Source organism: Eubalaena glacialis, chromosome 2, assembly GCF_028564815.1.
Source record: "Eubalaena glacialis isolate mEubGla1 chromosome 2, mEubGla1.1.hap2.+ XY, whole genome shotgun sequence".
In the NCBI taxonomy this organism is placed as follows: Eukaryota; Metazoa; Chordata; class Mammalia; order Artiodactyla; family Balaenidae; genus Eubalaena; species Eubalaena glacialis.
In genome coordinates this window covers 110454923-110473414 of record NC_083717.1, presented here as the reverse complement: position 1 = coordinate 110473414, position 18492 = coordinate 110454923, and the positions used below count along the sequence as shown (strand labels likewise).

Sequence of the window (18492 nt, the reverse complement as noted above, 5' to 3'; positions counted from 1 at the left end):
GCATTGACTTTCTCTTCCTGGACTTGGGGCCTTTCTCTGGCATTCCTCCTTTGCCCCTGCAGCAGCCCCTGGTGCTGGGACAAGTTACCAGCCCTCACAGTCATGGGTGTGGCCCCCTTGTGGGAGTCAGCTTCCTGTCCCCCTCCTGGTGAAGGCCACCCAGCAGGTCTGGGCTCCCAGAAATTAACTGATCAACATGGGGTTTGTCATGTCTGGGAGAGCAGAAGGGAGCTGGGAGGGGGTAGGGGCAGGGGGCAAGGAAAATTGCTACCTGATTTATTGAAGACTTTTCCTCTTGCCTTACACTTGGAGGTTTAGGAAACCTCTTGCAGAACTTCACACATGACTTTTCAAGCCACACCCACCTGAAATCAAACCAAAGGAGTGCTGTGGCTCCCCTTGCCCTGCCACCTCTTACCCTAGTCTTTTGTAGATTGCACTAATTTACATCCCAGCGAGAATCAACACTGTATCAGTCCACAGACCTGCTGAGCTGCAGCCACTCACTCTAGGAGCTAAGGACCTGCATTTTCAGTTTGTTCCTGTTGCCCAGGGGCCCTGTTCTCACCTCATGCTGCTCCCCAGAGTAGATTAGGAGACTCAGCCCCCTGCTATCCTTGCCAGAACTAGGCCCTGGCCCTGGGGCACTCCGTGTGGCGGCTGGAGCAGTCTCGTTCTTTCCTATTTGTACCAAAGAGGAGCCTGGTGGGGAGAGGGAGTGTGGCTTGGGCCCGGCGCTGGGCACATGCTCGTGAGTGATTCCACAGGCCACAACCCTGGGGACAGGAGCCAAGGAGGGCAGCACTGGGTCCCCCTCCCCTAGGGAGGGGCAGACACGGACCCTGCAGGCTGAGGAGGTGGCACTGGGTGAGGACAGTTGGGCGGGAGGTGGAAGCGAATCCTGAGGGCACTCCCAGCGATCCCCCAGCCCTGTGCTGTCCCTGAGCAGATGGCTGCTCCTGATTGGTTATTGGGCTGGGTGAGGCCTGGACCATTCAGAGGTGAATTTACATATGGGAAGCCCAACCCCAAACCTGAAGGGAAGGAACTTGGGTCCCCTTGTATTAAATAAACTGTTTGGAGGAAGGCATCATCAGTCCAGGAGGGCGGGGCAGTAAGAGAGGTTGGCAGGGTGGCCGTGGGGTGGGGCCGTGGCGGCTCTGGAGACCCAGCCTTGGAGCCTGCTCTTTCCCAGGGCGCTGGGCCCTTGCTGCCAAGGAGCCCAGCCTCACCCAGCAGGAGATCAGGCCCCTCGTCTCCCAGGAGGCAGGGTCCGCTGCCCACAACTTAAATGCTTTTGAAATCTCTTAGATGTGGAAATATTTTTTCGAACCTGAAAATGCAGCTGGTAGAATTTCAATGGAAGCATAATTCATGTAAAATATATTTTAGTTGATATTTTGTAAAATGCACTTTTTGTGTGTGTCGACCCTGGTTTCTCAGATCTGTATTTCAGTGTTTACAAGGGAGGGAGGACCTTTCCTCACCTCCCTTTTGACAGAGATTAGAAGTACTTCTTTAAGAAAAAAAAAATAAATTTGAGAAATTGTATTGATTTAGAAAAGGACCATTTCCTGTGTGTCGTGTCATCTTTTTGTGTGTGGGTGCAGAGGGGCTCACCACCCTTAACCATTGCAGTGCAGGGGCTCACTGAGGTCAGTAAGCAAAGAGCACAGGAATGTGCGGGGAAACAGCGGGAGGAGAGGAGACAGAGGAAATGGGAACTTGGAGGTGACTTCTTCGCATCGTGGTGGGCTGAGTGAAATCCTTGGGAACTGGTCTCCAAGTGGTTGCATGGTGAAGATACCGCCTCATCACCTTGGATCATGCCCCTGGAGAAATGGCCAGCAGAAACTGTTCGAGGGCCTTGGTATCTTGCAACTGGCACTCCTTGCTGAGGAAATGAAGGCTACATCATGAGGCCGAGGGCTCAGACCGCCTGGACGCTTGGTTCAGTCAACCTAGCCCTAGCCCCAAAGCCTCAGTGTTGACTGTGTTCAAGGTGGGGTGGACCTAAGGCTGTCGGGGTTCCTAGGAGGCAGATATGCTGCTCAACCCGCTCCTGCATTTTGTAAGGACATCTGGGCAGCTGCACTTCCATAGAGCTTGTTAGTGGCACAGACACCATTGTGGACATACTGCAGCACTGCCATCAGTGTGCTGCCCACAAGAGTCCCTTGAGATGGGCAGTATCCCATCATTTTACAGACGAGAAACTGGTGTGGAGACCAGTACTTTGTCTAAGGACTCCCCCAGAGTAAGTGGCTATTCCTGTATTCAGACTGCCTCACTGTGACTGCTAACACAGAAAACTGCTCAGAGAAATGAGCACATGTGACGCAGTTACCAAAATCTTTCTCAAAGTTTTTTCCTCTCCTAGTGTAGAAGACATATTTACCGTTTAAAAGAAAAGAAATAAAAGATTTCAGTAGAAATAATCCCACAACCAGAAATCTACCTTCAGTGCTATTGGAAGCAAGGGCTTCCAGCCCAGTGAGGGCTAAACCCTGATGCAGACTTCTAAATCAGTGAATGGTGCATCCTGAGATGCACCCCAGCATTCAGACAGTGAGTAGGGAGCCTATCCTGAGGAGCTGGAAGGCCACCAGGTTTCCCATTCTTTACCCTTGCGCATCTGCTGTGCTCACACTGCTAGGATTGGGCGGGCCATGCGTGCGTCTTTTAGCTTCATCTCATCCTTCAGGAGTCCTCATCCTCTGAATTCCTCTTATCAGTGGTAACTCCATTCTCACTAAAAGCCTGTGGCATCTTCTCCTGTTCCATCACCCCCTCAGTACAGTGTGTTCTGGGGTCAGCTGCTTTCTCCCTCCGTGTTTGTGCTCCATTCATCTCTGAAGGATCGTGATTAGGAATTTAGGATTTAGAATCAGACCAACCCACACAGAGTCTCAGCTTCTCTGAGCCTGTTTCCTCAGCTGTGCAGCGGGGATGCGCATAGTACCTACCACCCCGGGTGGCTGTGACCACTAAAGAAGGTAATGAATACAACAGATGACACCTGCCTCAATAATGTGGACACTCTGTTTCAGAGCCTCACGGGCTCCCCACATGTAACAGGGTGAAGTCTGGATACTTAGCTAGGTGCCCAGTTCAGATCAGTAAAGGCTGGCTCCTGACTTCCCAGGCATTCCCCATGTCTGCCTCTAGTCCACGGGGCCAGCCCGGTGCCCCTGGGCACGTCTGACTCCAGGCAAGGAGGCTGCTGCTCTGTGCCCCCAGCTCCTCACCCTTCAAAATGTGTGCTGACCACACCAGTGGTCACGAGGCACCAACTTGTCACTGGCCCCTCACCAGAGAGTGTCCCACCTCTTCAGGTCTGGAAGAGGGAAGACAGAGGAGAGAAGATTCCATTTCCAGACATTTCAGCATTCGCCAGTGGATAAACACTGTAACCACTAGGTACTGTCTTAAATCTAAGGGTCACCATAGAGCTGAGCCATTGTCAGTGCCTGACCATCTAGTTCCTCTTTGTTGGAGTGGCCAGGACACGGCGGGTAGGGGGAGCACACTGGGGACTCTGCTTCCAGCAATTAAGACCTCCAGAAATTTGGGACTCAAATTTGGGAGTCGGTGGAGAGCACTGCGGAAGCCCCTTGCCTCCAGACCCGCTGTTGGAGTAAGGGCTCGGCCGGGCCAGAGTGTGCGGCAGGGCGTTGCGTGCAGGTCCTCTCCTTCCAGCTCCCTGAGGGCACGCGCTGCACGGGAGAGGGAACTGCGGCCTGGGTCTTTCCTGCCTTCAGGGCCTCGGCAGCTTTTGAACCCGAAGCCCGGAAGACCAGGACGGCCCTGGCTCAGGCGCCCTCTCCAGGGTGGGGGTCCGCACGCGCCCTCCCAGCCCACTCGCTGCAGGGGCGTCCGCCCCTCTCCACGCCCCCGGCCTGGGCCCGCCCCCGCGCCTGTGTCACGGCGGGGCCGGGGGCGGAGAGCGGCCGGGCGGGACATCCGGCCCAGGTCCCTCGCCGCGCCCGCCCGCTCCGGCGCCGCAGCCCGGGAGTCGGCCACCCCCGCGCGCGCCGGGGCCTCCCGCCAGCGCTCCGCTCCCCTACCCCCTCCCGGCTCCGCGGGCCCAAGCCCTCGGGCCCGCCCCCAGCCCGAGCCCGCCTCCCGGGCAGCCTTCGGATCGGCCGGACCCGCGCGGGCCCCCGCCCCGGGAGCACGATGTTCCCCCGCCCGCTGACCCCGCTGGCGGCCCCAAATGGCGCCGAGCCCCTGGGCCGGGCGCTGAGGCGGGCCCCCCTGGTCAGGGCCCGGGCCGGGCTGGGCGGGCCGCCCTTGCTGCTGCCGTCCATGCTGATGTTCGCGGTTATCGTGGCCTCCAGCGGGCTGCTGCTTATGATCGAGCGTGGCATCCTGGCCGAGATGAAGCCCCTTCCCCTGCACCCTCCCAACCGCGAGGACGCGGTCTGGCGTGGGACGGTCCCCAGGCCTGGGAGGCTGTCCCTGGATGCGGGGGACTCGGACTTACAGGTGAGACAGGACGTCCGTAACCGGACCTTGCGGGCAGTGTGCGGACAACCAGGCATGCCCCGGGACCCCTGGGACTTGCCGGTGGGGCAGCGGCGCACCCTGCTGCGCCACATCCTCGTGAATGACCGCTACCGCTTCCTCTACTGCTACGTGCCCAAGGTGGCCTGCTCGAACTGGAAGCGGGTGCTGAAGGTGCTGGCGGGCGTCCTGGACAACGTGGACGTTCGCCTGAAGATGGACCACCGCAGCGACCTGGTGTTCCTGGCAGACCTAAGGCCTGATGAGATTCGCTACCGCCTGCAGCATTACTTCAAGTTCCTGTTTGTGCGGGACCCCTTGGAACGCCTTCTCTCTGCTTACCGCAACAAGTTTGGCGAGATCCGAGAGTACCAGCAGCGCTATGGGGCTGAGATAGTGAGGCGGTACAGGGCTGGAGCGGGGCCCAGCCCTGCGGGGGACGATGTCACCTTCCCTGAGTTCCTGAGATACCTGGTGGACGAGGACCCTGAGCGCATGAACGAGCATTGGATGCCCGTGTACCACTTGTGCCAGCCTTGTGCCGTGCGCTACGACTTTGTGGGCTCCTATGAGAGACTGGAGGCAGATGCCAACCAGGTGCTGGAGTGGGTGCGGGCACCGCCCCATGTCCGATTCCCAGCTCGCCAGGCCTGGTACCGGCCGGCCAGCCCCGAAAGCCTGCACTACCACCTGTGCAGTGCCCCACGGGCCCTGCTGCAGGACGTGCTGCCTAAGTATATCCTGGACTTCTCCCTCTTTGCCTACCCACTGCCTAACGTCACCAGGGAGGCCTGTCATAAGTGACCATGGGTGTGAGCCAGCAGTTGTTGGGGACTGGTTTTGACAGTGCCCCCTTCTGTGTTGCCATACAAAGAAACCCTGGCTCTGGGGCCTGGGGCTTCTCCAGATGCCTAGGTGGAAAGAATTGCCCTTGGAAGTTCCTCATCCAGGGTGGGTGCACACAGTGATTCAGAGGCCAGGGTTGGACAGGTGGCCTGGTGCTCTCCATAGGGGGATTTCTTGGGAGCCAGTGTGATCCTTCTTGCCCTGGTAGGGCTAGATACCAGTTTGCTAGTGTAGCAACACATCTCTTCTCAAGACTGGCTCCACGGCCCTGCCTGCAGGGATTGTGCAGTCCACTTGAGCCACCTTAACTTAACCTGTAGCCAAACCCAGAGGAGGCACCAATCAGGAGATGACCACAGCGGGGGGGCCCTGTGGATCTGATCACCCATTCATCCACTCCATGTGCCTCAGGGCTGGAGTCAGCAGTCGTGCCTTATAAATGACTTTTGTATCTTTCCGCTTCAGACTTAGAATTTCCTACACTTGCCAGGTTCTTTCCCTTTTTTCCAAGGAAAGGAAAACTGAAAGGGCCCTTCCAGGACCTGGCCCTGCAGCATCCAAAGACCCCTGTGCCCAGCCTCTTCTTGGGACTCTGGGCACTCTCTCCCGTCCCCCAGGATTGTGACTGTGGCTTGTGTATCTGGCTGCCACTTTTCTGATGCATTTATTTAAAATTTGTACTTTTTGATAGAACCTTTGAGAAGGCTTTGTTTTCCTAATAGCTGAATTTTTAATAAAGCCATTTTGTATACAAAGTCAACATCTCTGATTCTCCCTCTGAGCTCCTGTGTGTCCACCAAGTCCCCCTGATGTCTCTTTCCCCAGGTCAGGAGAGGGAGCTTGAAGGTAGAGAAAGTAAGACAAGCTGTAACTTGCTAGGGCTAGTGCAGTGGGCCATCGTCATACCATGGAGCCTTTGGGAGCTTCCCATAAGCCATACCGGATCACTGACTCAGCTTCTGGGATGCCACCAAACGGCAAGCCCCGTTAGGAATGGCTCCAGGTCTAGAGCACGTCTACACGATTATTCCCTGAAGCTAAGTAAGAGATATTCCTTCTAGGCAGGAATACTTCTTGACTGAGGAGGCCCTCAGATGAAAAGGGGAATCATTGTGTGAACAAGGGGAGGTTATTCCTGGCATTGAGAATTATAAGGAAGGCAAGGAGGTTGAGTGAGGGGCGGGCTTTTGCTGACTTAGATTCAGAGGAAGTTGTGGGCAATGTGGGAGGAATACAGTCAGGGTAGTAGAGGACAGGCCTCAGTGTGACCCGTTCCGCACTGCTCTCCAGAGATCCCAGACCCACCAGGGGATGGAGAATAGGAGGCTGGGCCAGCCATGCCCATGGGAGAGATTCAAGGTCAGAGCTGGCTTTTCTCTGTTAGTCCTATTTCACACATCCCCAGTGGGAACTGCTGTACTTCAGGGACCTGGGGCTGTGGTGAGAAGTGGTGCCCAAGGGGGTGAGGGACGGAGGCGGGAAGAGCCTCCTTGCCAATGTCACTTATACCTAGCCTTGCTATTGGCCTGACCTTGGAGGAGTAAACCAACCATATTCCCCAAATTTGGGGGAGGGGGCTCCTACAGGCACTCGTGTTTCTCTGCCATGACTCCCCAGGGGGCCTTAACTGATCCCCTGTACAGGACCTGATCCTCAGGTCCTGGGATTTCACATTTGGCCCTGGGGATTTCACCTCAGATAGCACCTACCATGCGCTGCTGTATCTGTCCAGTTACTTGTCAGTCTCTCCCACCAAGCATGTGAATTGTGAGAAGTTGAGACCGTGTCTGTCCTGTTCACGTGACATTCCCAGAACCTAGCCCAAGGGGCTGGCAGGAGGTCGATGACCCAACAGAACCAAGGTGTACATCTTGCTGCAGGACAGACGGCACTGTGCTTGGAGTCATCTGGACCGATCAAGTCCCACCTCTACTCCTCACCAGCTGCCTATCTCTCGGAGCCTCCATGTGTTCCTCTGTATCGTGGGAATAATAATGCCTATCTTATGTAGATCGCTGTGACAATGAAGACAAAATGAGTTAAAGGGCCCATCCCAGCAGCTGGCTCAATAGATGTTCTCTGAAGTGCTAGTTGAACACCTGATCCCTCAGAGACCTGTGGGGACAAGGGAGAAGCCAGGACACTGCGTCCACCCAGCATTGGAGACCGGAGCTGCCTCTGGGCAGGGCTCCTCTGACCCATGACCCACTTCCTCTGACCCATGACCCACTTCCTCTGCTAACCAGTCAGATCTTCTCTTAGCTTCTGGCCCCTCAGGAGCCTCCCACCCCCAGCTTCTTCCTCCTTGGCTGGGAACTGCCACTCCGGACCCATAGCAGCTACTCAGTCCCCCTCCCAAGGCCCTGCAGCCTGGAGCCCAGCTGCTGTGTCTGCTTCATCTCCTTTCAACCTCACAACAGCCCGGTTCCACAGGTGCTATCCTGTTTTACAGACGTGGAAACTGGCACAGAGAGAGTTAAGTATCCTGCCCGAAGTCCCACCCAGGTCTGTGTGCCTCCCAATTATGGGAGCAGGTGCAACCCAGGTCCATGCGCCTCCCAAATTATGGGGATGGGGGGGGTGTGGAGAGTGACCAAGAGAGAGAGAGGAGAGAGAGAGAGAGAGAGAGAGAGATTATGGAAGGTGGGGGGAGAGAGAAGAGGGGATGGGAAGGTTAAGGAGATGAAGGGTGAGAAGGGTGAATGGGGGTGGATTTAGGGGTGTTTGCACACATTCTCCCTCTGTAGTTCTTTCATTCCTTCATTTGCAGAGAACCCAATTCAGCTCAGCTGACATTTACCAGTCCCTGCCCTGGAGGAGTGGGAGACAGATTAAGTCCTTGATGTGGTTAGCTTCTTGGCTACTCTCTGCCAGGCGGAAAAGGGTGCCAGGCCACAGAGCATCCTGACAGCCAGAACCAGACATCTGTGGTGTGGGGAGGAAGGTCTGAGATAAGAGGGAGAGGGCCTCCTGAGGTGAACTGCCACCTACTGTCATTCTTCTCCCTCGAATCAGCCCCTGAGGAACTTAATTTGTCATCTACCTTTCCTTTCAGGAAAACGGACTTCTTAAAAGAAGCTGCCACGGAGGTGGCAGAGAGTTGTGCGGGTCCAGCTAGCCCTAGTGGGGCTTGCCTTATACTGGGCACCCGGGCCAGAGCTGGGGGTGTGTGACAGGCTCTTGGTCACCAGGAGCGGGGCAAGGGCATTCTCGGGACTAGACGCCTGGGCTGTGTCTTCTTGGGATTCTCCCTTTCACTGGGTCTGCCCTCATCCCCACATGGAGCCAAGCCCTACGCCACTGCCTGGTGACTCTGAAGAAGAAGTCCCCATACAACTGAGTCCTCCTGGGCAAGGGGGATGAGGCTAGCAGCTTAACTTCTCTCAGCTGGGGGTGATGAACAAGGAGAGGGGAGGAGCCCAGAAGGGCCCGGCCCTCCAGGTCTGGGTCCTGACTCCACCTCCAGGCTCCACTTCTGGTCCATCTTTCATGGTGTCTGAAGCTACTGCCCAGAGACCACCTCCCCTTAGATTCTAAGGTCCTTTCCCCTCCCCTTCCCCCTCCCACCTCTGTCCCACATCCACCGCACGGACCCTCTGCAGGAAGCAACAAGGTCCAAGTGGAGTCGCTGACCTGCCCTCTGGGCAAATACAGAGCCCTCCCCTTTCCCAGAGGCTGAAAGGGGACCAAGCCTGCGGGCCCCCTCCCAGGATGGATCCAGTGCTTTTATTTATCGAACGAGTCCCTGCCTGGCTTCAAACACGAGGAAAGACATTCTTTCTCTTCCTAAAGGGAAATAAGAATTAACGATAGGTACTCTGAATTGAGAGCACCTGTGCCAGCCGTGCTGTGAAGTACTTTACATGCATCATTCTCTTCCTTCTTACAACAACCCAGCAAGGTAAGTAAAAGTATTCCCATTTTATAGATGAAGAAAGTAATCCTAAATGACTTGCCCAAAGAGGTGGTGGCGTTGAGGTGAAGATCCAGCTCCGTCGAATGCATCACGAATTATCCAGCTCATTGCATTTGATGATAAGCATTGTGTTCATTTTCTCTAATTTTTGCATCCTTCTCCAACCCTCTTTCCCAACACTCCACAGACCTCTCCAGCTATTATAAAATTCTCCAGATTTGCCCACCCTGAGAATCTACTTTCCAGTAGATCCAGACCATGAATATAGTATTTCTGTTTCTTTTTTTTTTTTTTTTTTTTATTTATTTTTGGCTGTGTTGGGTCTTTGTTGCTGCGCATTGGCTTTCTCTAGTTGCGGCGAGCGGGGGCCACTCTTTGTTGTAGTGCGCGGGCTTCTTATTGCGGTGGCTTCTCTCGTTGTGGAGCACGGGCTCTAGGTGCGCAGGCTTCAGTATTTGCGGCTTGCGGGCTCAGTAGTTGTGGCTCACGGGCTCTAGAGCACAGGCTCAGTAGTTGTGGCTCACGGGCTTCGTTGCTCCGCGGCATGTGGGATCTTCCCGGACCAGGGATCGAACCTGTGTCCCCTGCATTGGCAGGCGGATTCTCGACCACTGTGCCACCAGGGAAGCCCTAGACCATGAATATAGTAGATGTTCAGTTCGGGTCTTCCAAGAAGCAGGTGCCAAGGCAGAATTAGACGTGCAAGAGATTTACAGGAGAGGGGCTTCCCTGGTGGCGCAGGGGACACAGGTTCAAGCCCTGGTCCGGGAAGATCCCACATGCTACGGAGCAACTAAGCCCGTGCGCCACAACTACTGAGCCTGAGCTCTAGAGCCCATGAGCCACAAGTACTGAGCCCGTGTGCCACAACTACTGAAGCCCATGCAGCCTAGAGGTGGTGCTCCACAACGAAGAGTAGCCCCCGCTCGCCACAACTAGAGAAAGCCCCTGCGCAGCAACGAAGACCCAACGCAGCCAAAAATAAAATAAAATAAAAGAGATTTATAGGAGAAAACAGCTGTGAAGGATAAAGGGGGAAGGGAGCAGGAATAGGCAGGAAGTGTCTCCTGACACTTGTGAAAGGAGAGCGGGAAGGAAGAATTGGGTTGGAAGAGTCCCAGATTACAGTGCAGCTCTAGGAAAATCTCAGCAAGGCTAGTGGCAAAGCTTGCCTATTGGAGGAGTCCTCCACTGGGCAGAAATGGGGGGACATGAACATTGAAGCAGACTGAAAGGTGCAACGGCTGGGGACTATCAGCCAATTACACTTCTCACAGCAGGTTCTCTTGAAAGGAGGTGTGAGCAGGGCACCTCCCCGGCTGCCTCACAGACCCAATTTGGCTACTCCAGCTTACGGGCACTGGTCCCCATAGGTTCTGTTGGCATAACGACCTTTTCAACAAACAGAAAACAGCTGTTGGCCTAGCAAGAGCCTCTAGATGTCTGGGGGATCTTGAACTAAACTCTTCCCCATGGCCATTCCTTGGCTTTATAGCAGGACTGCTGGCCCTGCTTTTCTTTTAGGCTTTGGAAGACATGTGCCATCATCATGCCCAAATGCCCATACTGTAATTTTCAGGATGTTTTCTTTGCAGTTTACCCAACTCACTGCAGGTTTTGATTATCTTTGGTTTGTGTCACTGTCATTAATTGGGTGGATATTGATGATCACCTTAGCTTAGCTCCCATCTCTCATAGGCTCACATCCTTTCAGCTGAGAGCAGATTCACCCAAAAATTGAGTCTGGCTGCTGGAGCCCCAGACTTCCCAGAGGATACAGTCTAGGCTTCCTCCCAACATGATCATCCAGCTGGACTTAAATGCCAGGGGCAGCCTGAGAGGGAAGCAAAATTCCCCTAAAGGGAGCTTCTAGGGATCTTCATGCCCAGGAGCACCAGGTGTTCTGCGGAATCCCCCTGCTGAGCTCTTCATACTGCCTGGTCCCGGACCCCTCTGCACAGGAGTCCCCACAGAAACAAGGAGAATCACAGCATTAGTCCTGATTGTGCCATTGTGAGGAGATAAGGAGGACCAAGGTCACGCCAGGTCTTCTTCTGCCCCTCAACCCTCCAGCAGGAAAGCTTTGCCAGCCTCAGCCTTTGGGTGGGGCTTGGGGGACAGAAAGACATGAGGGGCTTGAGGAGCTCAGGAAGGAGAAACCTGTTGTATTACTCCTACCACTGGCCCTGCAGTGCCCCCAGACCTGCTGCGCCACTACTTCAGTGGCTGTTTGCAGATAAAGGGAGCCAGGTTTCAATCTCACAGCAGCCCAGGGGGCAGGAAGCCATCAAGTATCCACTGGATCATTTCTCCGTCTGCAGCCCTGGAGAGCTGAGCTGCCCCTGAGACCCCCACCAGAGCCCCAGCAGAGTCCCAAGAGTCCAGGCACTGTGGCCAGAGGGGCCATCAGAACAGAGGAGTCCATGGGAGCCGGGGTTCAGGCTGACCCCTGAGTGCTGCTGAGGGCCACAGGCTCCCTGGAGGAAGGCCCAAGAACAGTGGGTTTGGCTAGGCAGGGGTGGGGGGAATGTGGCAAGGCTTTCCGGTTGAGGAGCTAAGCCAAACTGGGCGCCAGCTGATCCCTGGAAATCCAGGCATGCCTCCCTCACACACACACCCCTCCCTGCCTCCCAGTGAGAGGAGCTATAATGAGCCTCTTCTACAGAAACGGCTGGATTCAGTGGCAACCTCGTCCCTGGAAGGTGGTGGGGGGGGTGTCTCCTGCTGCCTGGGTGCAAGTGTCCAGCGATCAAAAGAGACCTGCTCTGATAGATGAAACGGAAGACTGGCCTAACTAAAGCAGGAAAGCCAGGAGGGAAAAGCCAGCACCTGTGCAACTTTGGGGAAGGAGTCTTCGATTTTTTTCCACTGAGACTGCCCTCAGCCCAAGCACATACAGATAACAAAATGAATAGATGGAGGACTGGGGGAACGATGGGCACAGTGGAGGAACAGAACAAAGAAGGGGACTCAGAGTCACAGCTCAGATGCCTGGCCCTGCCTGAGGCTTTTCTCAGCCACTGGCCAGTTAGCCCCTTCCTCCTCTGAAGTCCCATGGTCCCTAGTACATACTTCTAGGAGAGCTTTCAACCCATGGTGATACTTGTCTACCCCTGCCCTATAGGCCGGGAGTTTCCCAAAGACAAGGGCCAGACTTTGTTTCTCTTTGTATTTGTAGCACGTAGTAGGTGGTCAATAAAGGTTGAATAGGTGGAAGGTCAGATGATTAGATGGATGAATACATAGATGGATGAATACATGGATGTATGAATGGATGGATGGATGGATGGAGGGATGGATGGATGGATAGATGTGTGAGTAAGTGTGTGTGTGTGTGTACATATATGAATGGAAGGATGAATGGCTAAATGGATAAGTAGTTGGATGGATGGATGAGGAAGTACATGGATGGATAGATGGGCAGCAAGGGGAATAGAGGAAAAAGAACTTCTGTAGGAAGAGAAATCAAGAATCACAGTGAACATCTATCTGGTGGTTAGCATATTGCTTCTTAAAAGGAGAAGCCTGGAAGGAAGGAGAGATGTTCCACTAAGGAAGCAATAGCACAGGTTTGGGAGATGGAGGAAGCAGCTGAGGCAGGACTAGGTCCTGGGCTTGCTGAGATATAGGAGGGAAGAGGTGCCACCCAGACTGGCAGGAACATAGGTGAGAGACAGATGTCATGAAAAGTAAAACCAAGAGAGGAGCCTGGGAGTCAAAGCGTGACCATGTGAATTCCCCAAAGGGAGGAACTTTCGACAGTCAAATGGCTTCCCTAAAGCAGAGGTGAAAGGGGGCCGTGTTCATTTGTTCCTAACCCATTTAGGCTTCCAGAGGAGGTGGGTCACAGCCTCCAATGGTTATTTGGGAGGGAGTCCCTTAAGGACACAGAGTGACCCGATTCCTACATTCCAGACTGTGTCACATGCCTCTGATGATCTGGAGCAAGTCCCTTCTCTCTCAGTTTCCTCACTTGTTACCTTCTCTACTTTGTGGAGTTATGGGGACTTGCAGACCACACGAGGAAAGGAGTTCGGCATGGCATAAAACTCTGCCCAAACGGAAGGCTGGAGAGCGGCAGTGGGATGAGAGCTCAGTAGTCCTAGATTCAGATACTTGCTCTCTTGCTCAGACACTTACTAGCTGGGCCAATCGAACAAGCCTCTGAGCTTTTTCCCCCCACAATTGAAATGAGCAAAATAACATCTTTCCTGAAGAGTTGTGAGGTTTCAAAATAAGTCACAGAACATGCCTGGCATTCAATTAATGGAAGCTAATATTACATACACGGGATTAATCAGGGCTGCTGTGTGCGACTGGACGGCCAGTGCCTGGACACGGGCTGGGTCTCCCAGAGGAAGGAGCACCTGCTTCTCATTCTCACAAAGGTACCGTCTGCTCTCCAAGTTCCTCACCTGGGAGGCTGCAGCCATCAAGCCTGGGATTAAAAGTGTCCTTTCCAGCTCTAATCTCTTACCTTCCACAGAGAAGTCTCAAGGCCAGGCTGTGAACACAGCCGATGGCCTGGGCTGGGCCAGCCAGGATGTCCTCCTCCCAGAGGTGAGAGGAGGAGCTCTCGCTCTGTGTCAGGGACACTGTCATCACCCCCTGAGGGGCAGGCAGAGCAGGGAGGCCCCAGCACACGGAGTCCTGCCACCATCCCGTGCCAGAGCCTGTCATTCCATTTTCTATAGTCATTCTTTTGGTTTATGAAATCATCCCTTTGTAGATGCAAAGGTCAAACAATCATAGTTGATTAACTATTTCCTTGTGCCAGGCCCTCTGTGAAGAGATGTCTGTATACCTCTTCTCCTATCTTTTATTTTGAAAATGTTCAAACCTACATAAAAGTTGTAAAAATTCGTACAGTTAGCACTCATAGACCTAGATCCATCATTTCACATTTTGCCACATTTGCTTTGTCTCTCTGTGTATATAAGTTTTGCTGAATCATTTCAGGATAGACTACAGACATCGTAATACTACACTCTCAAAATATTTCAGCATGTATCTCCTAAGGAAAAGGGCATTCTGCTATGTAACCCAATACCACAATCAAACCTAAGCCGTTTTACATTAATACAACAGTATTAAATCCATATTCAAATTTTCCCAATTGTCTGGATAATGCCTTTTGACTTTTTCTTTTTTGAACCAAATCAAGGATCATGCCCTGTATTTAGTTGTCATGACTTCTTAGTCTGCTTTCATCTAAAACAGTCTCCCACCTTTTTTCCCCCTCTTTGGTCTTTCATGCCATTGACATTTCGAAGCATTTGAATCAGTCATTTGCAGAATGTCCCTCAATTTGGATTTTCGGATGGTCTCCTCCTGGTTAGATTCAGGTTGGCCTGCATGCTTGATGCTCCTAGTGACTCTCTGATGGATTTTACTGCTCCATTTTACAGAAATGGAGGCTGAGGCTCAGAGAGGGCTGTCACGACACAGCTACTGAGAGGCTGAGCCGGGGTTGACGCAGAGAGCTTGGTTTTCAGTCTGTGCTCATTCTCCACACTGCAGGGAGCAGCTGGGAAGTCTTATCACTTGGGTTCTTATGATGGATTTGTTTACCAGTCCCTTTTAGCACCTTGACCATGAATGGAGAGCAGATTTTGACAGGAAGTCAGAATAGTACGGGAAGAAGAGGGACACCCCAGGGGAGGGACGCCTTCAACATACTGTGGTGAACCCTAGCCTTCATAGCCTGGCTGGAACCCCCAAAAGCCCCTTTAAGCTGTTTTAGAAATTTGACTTTTTCTGCCCACTTCTAGACCTCCAGGGGAAGTGATGGGGCACATCATACACACACTTACCACATGCCACCAACTACCAAGGGTGTAACAGTCTTCTGGGTACCATCATCAGTGAATTCTTTCCTGTTGCCTAGCAATCCTAGGGCATTTCAGCCCTTCCCAGCCAGAGGGTGGGTAGAGAGGGCAACCACGTGACTGGTTGGGTGTCTCTTGCTCAGGAGGTCTCCTGGCCCTACTTCCTCTTGACCAGTTGCCTAACGACTAAGGAGGTCCTTGTGCTCTGTGTGGTTACTCCCTTCCTCATAGGAGATTAGCAGAGTCTCTTTAGGGCCTTTCCTCCTGACTTGGGAGCCACACAAGTGCACTATAGAATGTGTGGCTCCTCCCAGGGAGGAGTTCCTGAGAGCTAAGGGGAGGATACACATCTCACCCTGCAGTGAATCTTTGAAGAGAAGAGGGTGAAAGGAGAAGATCCAGGTAAGAACATCATGCCAGGACACTCCAGCTTCTCATGGTATGGTGCCACAGAGGTTCAGAGGTCTGCTGGGTTTGGGTCCCGGCCAGTTGCTCTGTGAAGGGAGAGAGATGGATAATCCATGTACCTGGGCAGCTCCTTAATCATCTAAGCCTGCAGTGAATCTTGAATACGTGTGCATAATTTTAACCATTTTATTTGGGTAAGATTTAGAGTAAGGGTCCTTGTCTGGGGTCCTTGGGACCCCTTAGAGGTCTGTGGACAGAATTCAAGAACTTGGGGAAAAGTTACATCTTTATTTTCTCTAACTTCTTCTGAAATATATAAAATATTATAAATTCATAGTCTTATGAAATATTAGTAAAATTGGTGACTTTGTCATTTATAGAAATCACAGATATTTTTAATACCACTTTTTTTTTTAACTCTCCAAGAGGTCTCATTTTATTTTATTTTTTAAAAATCTTTATTGGAGTATAATTGCTTTACAATGGTGTGTTAGTTTCTGCTTTATAACAAAGTGAATCAGCTATACATATACATATATCCCCATATCTCCTCCCTCTTTCATCTCCCTCCCATATTCCCTATCCCACCCCTCTAGGTGGTCACAAAACACCGAGCTGATCTCCCTGTGCTATGCGGCTGCTTCCCACTAGCTATCTATTTTACATTTGGTAGTGTATATAGCACTTTTTAATACCACTTTACTGTTATTGAAGATATCACAAACTATCAATTACATTTTTCACCACCTAGAAATTATGAGTTACCAGATCTGCCACTAGATCCTATGAGTAATATATTCATAAAGAAGCATATATCAATACCACATTTTCATTTTTTAATATGTTGATAACCAAATTTCAATATAATTGGTTTCCTTTGCAATCCTATCATTTTTTATGCAAAATATTATTCTGAGGCTTCACCAGATCACCAAAGGGAAAAAACAAAAAAGTTAAGAGCCTCAGGTTTAGGCTTTGGAAGTTTTTGTCAAAATATTTAAGACCCAAGGATGTATTCTGGGACATCTTCTAATTTTGAATGTTCAGCTTTGATGCTAACCTAAACGAATTATCGTATAACATTCCTGATGGTTTGAACGACTACCTTATAATCCAGTACTGCCATGTCATCTCAGCTTCCAAGTTTGCGTTTACAGCAGAGGTGATGCAAGCAGCTCCACCAGAACTGTTCCCTGATGATAGTACAAAAAAAAAGAAAAAAGAAAAAAAATGGTGTGGAAGTTGGTAGAAGGAAGTAAGGTGAACTCAAAGAACCTGTGTCCTTGCGGTCGGCACCATAGTCAGGTGGGCAGAATTCAGTGTAGCAACACAATATCATTTATCACATAAAATTAATGACTTTAATTTGAATGGTTTTTAGTTGCGATTTTGTTTGAACTTGTAATTTTGTTTTGTTTTTTACAGCAGTATAATAAGTATTAGCATCAGTCTCCTCAGCTTCAGGTTTTGTACTTACTTGAGTAACAAGTGGAAGCCAGAGAGCTGGGCAATTTTTCTTCTCCTTTAAGGGGGGTACGTTCCTCAAGGGTGGGAAATGCTGGGCTCCGGCACTTACTGGTAACTCTTCATGTTTCCCTCTCTAGCTTACCCCTTTTTCTTTTGAAGAATAACTGAGTTAGGGTCTCAAGTATTAGAGTGACTCTATTTCAAAGGCTTCCCAGATACAGGATTAAACAGCAAATTATCTAGTAATTTCTAGAAATATCAAGTGTATGATTCCTTGATTTGTCCAAAGTCACTTTCCCATATTGTGAGGACTGAAGTGTGTGGATGGTGTTATTCTGGTGAGGACTTTGGACAGTTTGACTTTCCCAAGATATGGCTTCCTCGTGATGTAAGCACTAATCATGGGTGGCAGCTGGGGGTGCCCTCCTGTCATGGAGTCAAGGGGGTAGGCCGGGCTGAGCATCTGGTATACATGAAATATTCCTCCTTTCCCAATCTACTGTGGAAGGCATTTAAGTCATGTTTTCTATAGTGCCATAGTTTAAAAATTATATATAATATATATGTATATATATGCTACAGAAAAAAGTGTGTGTGTATATATATATATATATATATATATATACTTTTTTTTTTTTTTTTCCCTGTAGTAAGACCTAAAAATTTGAAAACCTACAAAGTGTCAAAGGGTTCAACTTTAAGGTCTGTCTCAAAGGAGTCAAAAATGGTGATTAACTTTGACCCTCTTGAGGATTAAATATCAAGCAATTTACCAGTGTTGGCATTTTAAAATGGTGTGTAGCCCTTGTTGGACTCTTGAGTCCCATTCATTCTAGCAGTGTCATTCCCAGAACTAAAGGCTCCCTCTCTAAGAGTCCCAGCTGTTCACATTGCCTTTCCTCTGCTGCGGGGGCTTTTCCAGTTGTCCTGGTGACCTTCCTCTGCTTCCAGGCTGCACACCAGTCTGTAGAGTGGCTCTTGGCCCCAGCTCTGCCCCTCCTCAGGGCAGCTTGCTCTCGGCACCAACTCCTCCCCACCCCACCAGTGTGTACTCTAGGCTGTTGTGTCCATACTTGCAAATACAGCTCCCCGTACTGCCCTGCCTGACTCCTTGAGGTCAGGATGGTTTCTCTTCCATCATTCTGGCTCTTGAAGTACCCAGAAAACTCAGTTTTACATTCCTTTTCTAGAAGAAACTTGGAAAATAAGTCTCCCGGGTCCTGGCTGGAGGATACTGCTTGAGGAATATTACTCAGAGCGGCATCCGAGGAAGTTCCTAGACAAGGCGTTTTTTTTGTTTGTGTGTGGGTAAAAACCACATAACATAAACTTACCCTCTTATTTTTTAGGTGTACAATACAATCTTGTCAAATAAATGCACATTGTTGTACAATAGATCTCTACAGCTTTTTCATCTTGCATGACTGAAACTATGCTGATTAAACTACTCCCTGTTTCCCTTCCCCCCAGCCCCTGGTAACCACCATTCTACTTTCTGTTTCTATGAATTTGACTACTTTA

At 51.3% G+C, this 18492-nt stretch overlaps 1 protein-coding gene across 1 annotated transcript; it reads left to right on the top strand.

Moving 5' to 3' along the window:
- Nucleotides 1-3991: 3991 nt before the first annotated feature.
- On the top strand, nucleotides 3992-6086 carry CHST14 (carbohydrate sulfotransferase 14). The gene has a single exon (XM_061182248.1). It carries the CDS (start codon nucleotides 4180-4182, stop codon nucleotides 5308-5310), a length of 1131 nt encoding a protein of 376 aa, XP_061038231.1. The 5' UTR covers nucleotides 3992-4179; the 3' UTR covers nucleotides 5311-6086.
- Nucleotides 6087-18492: the final 12406 nt, after the last annotated feature.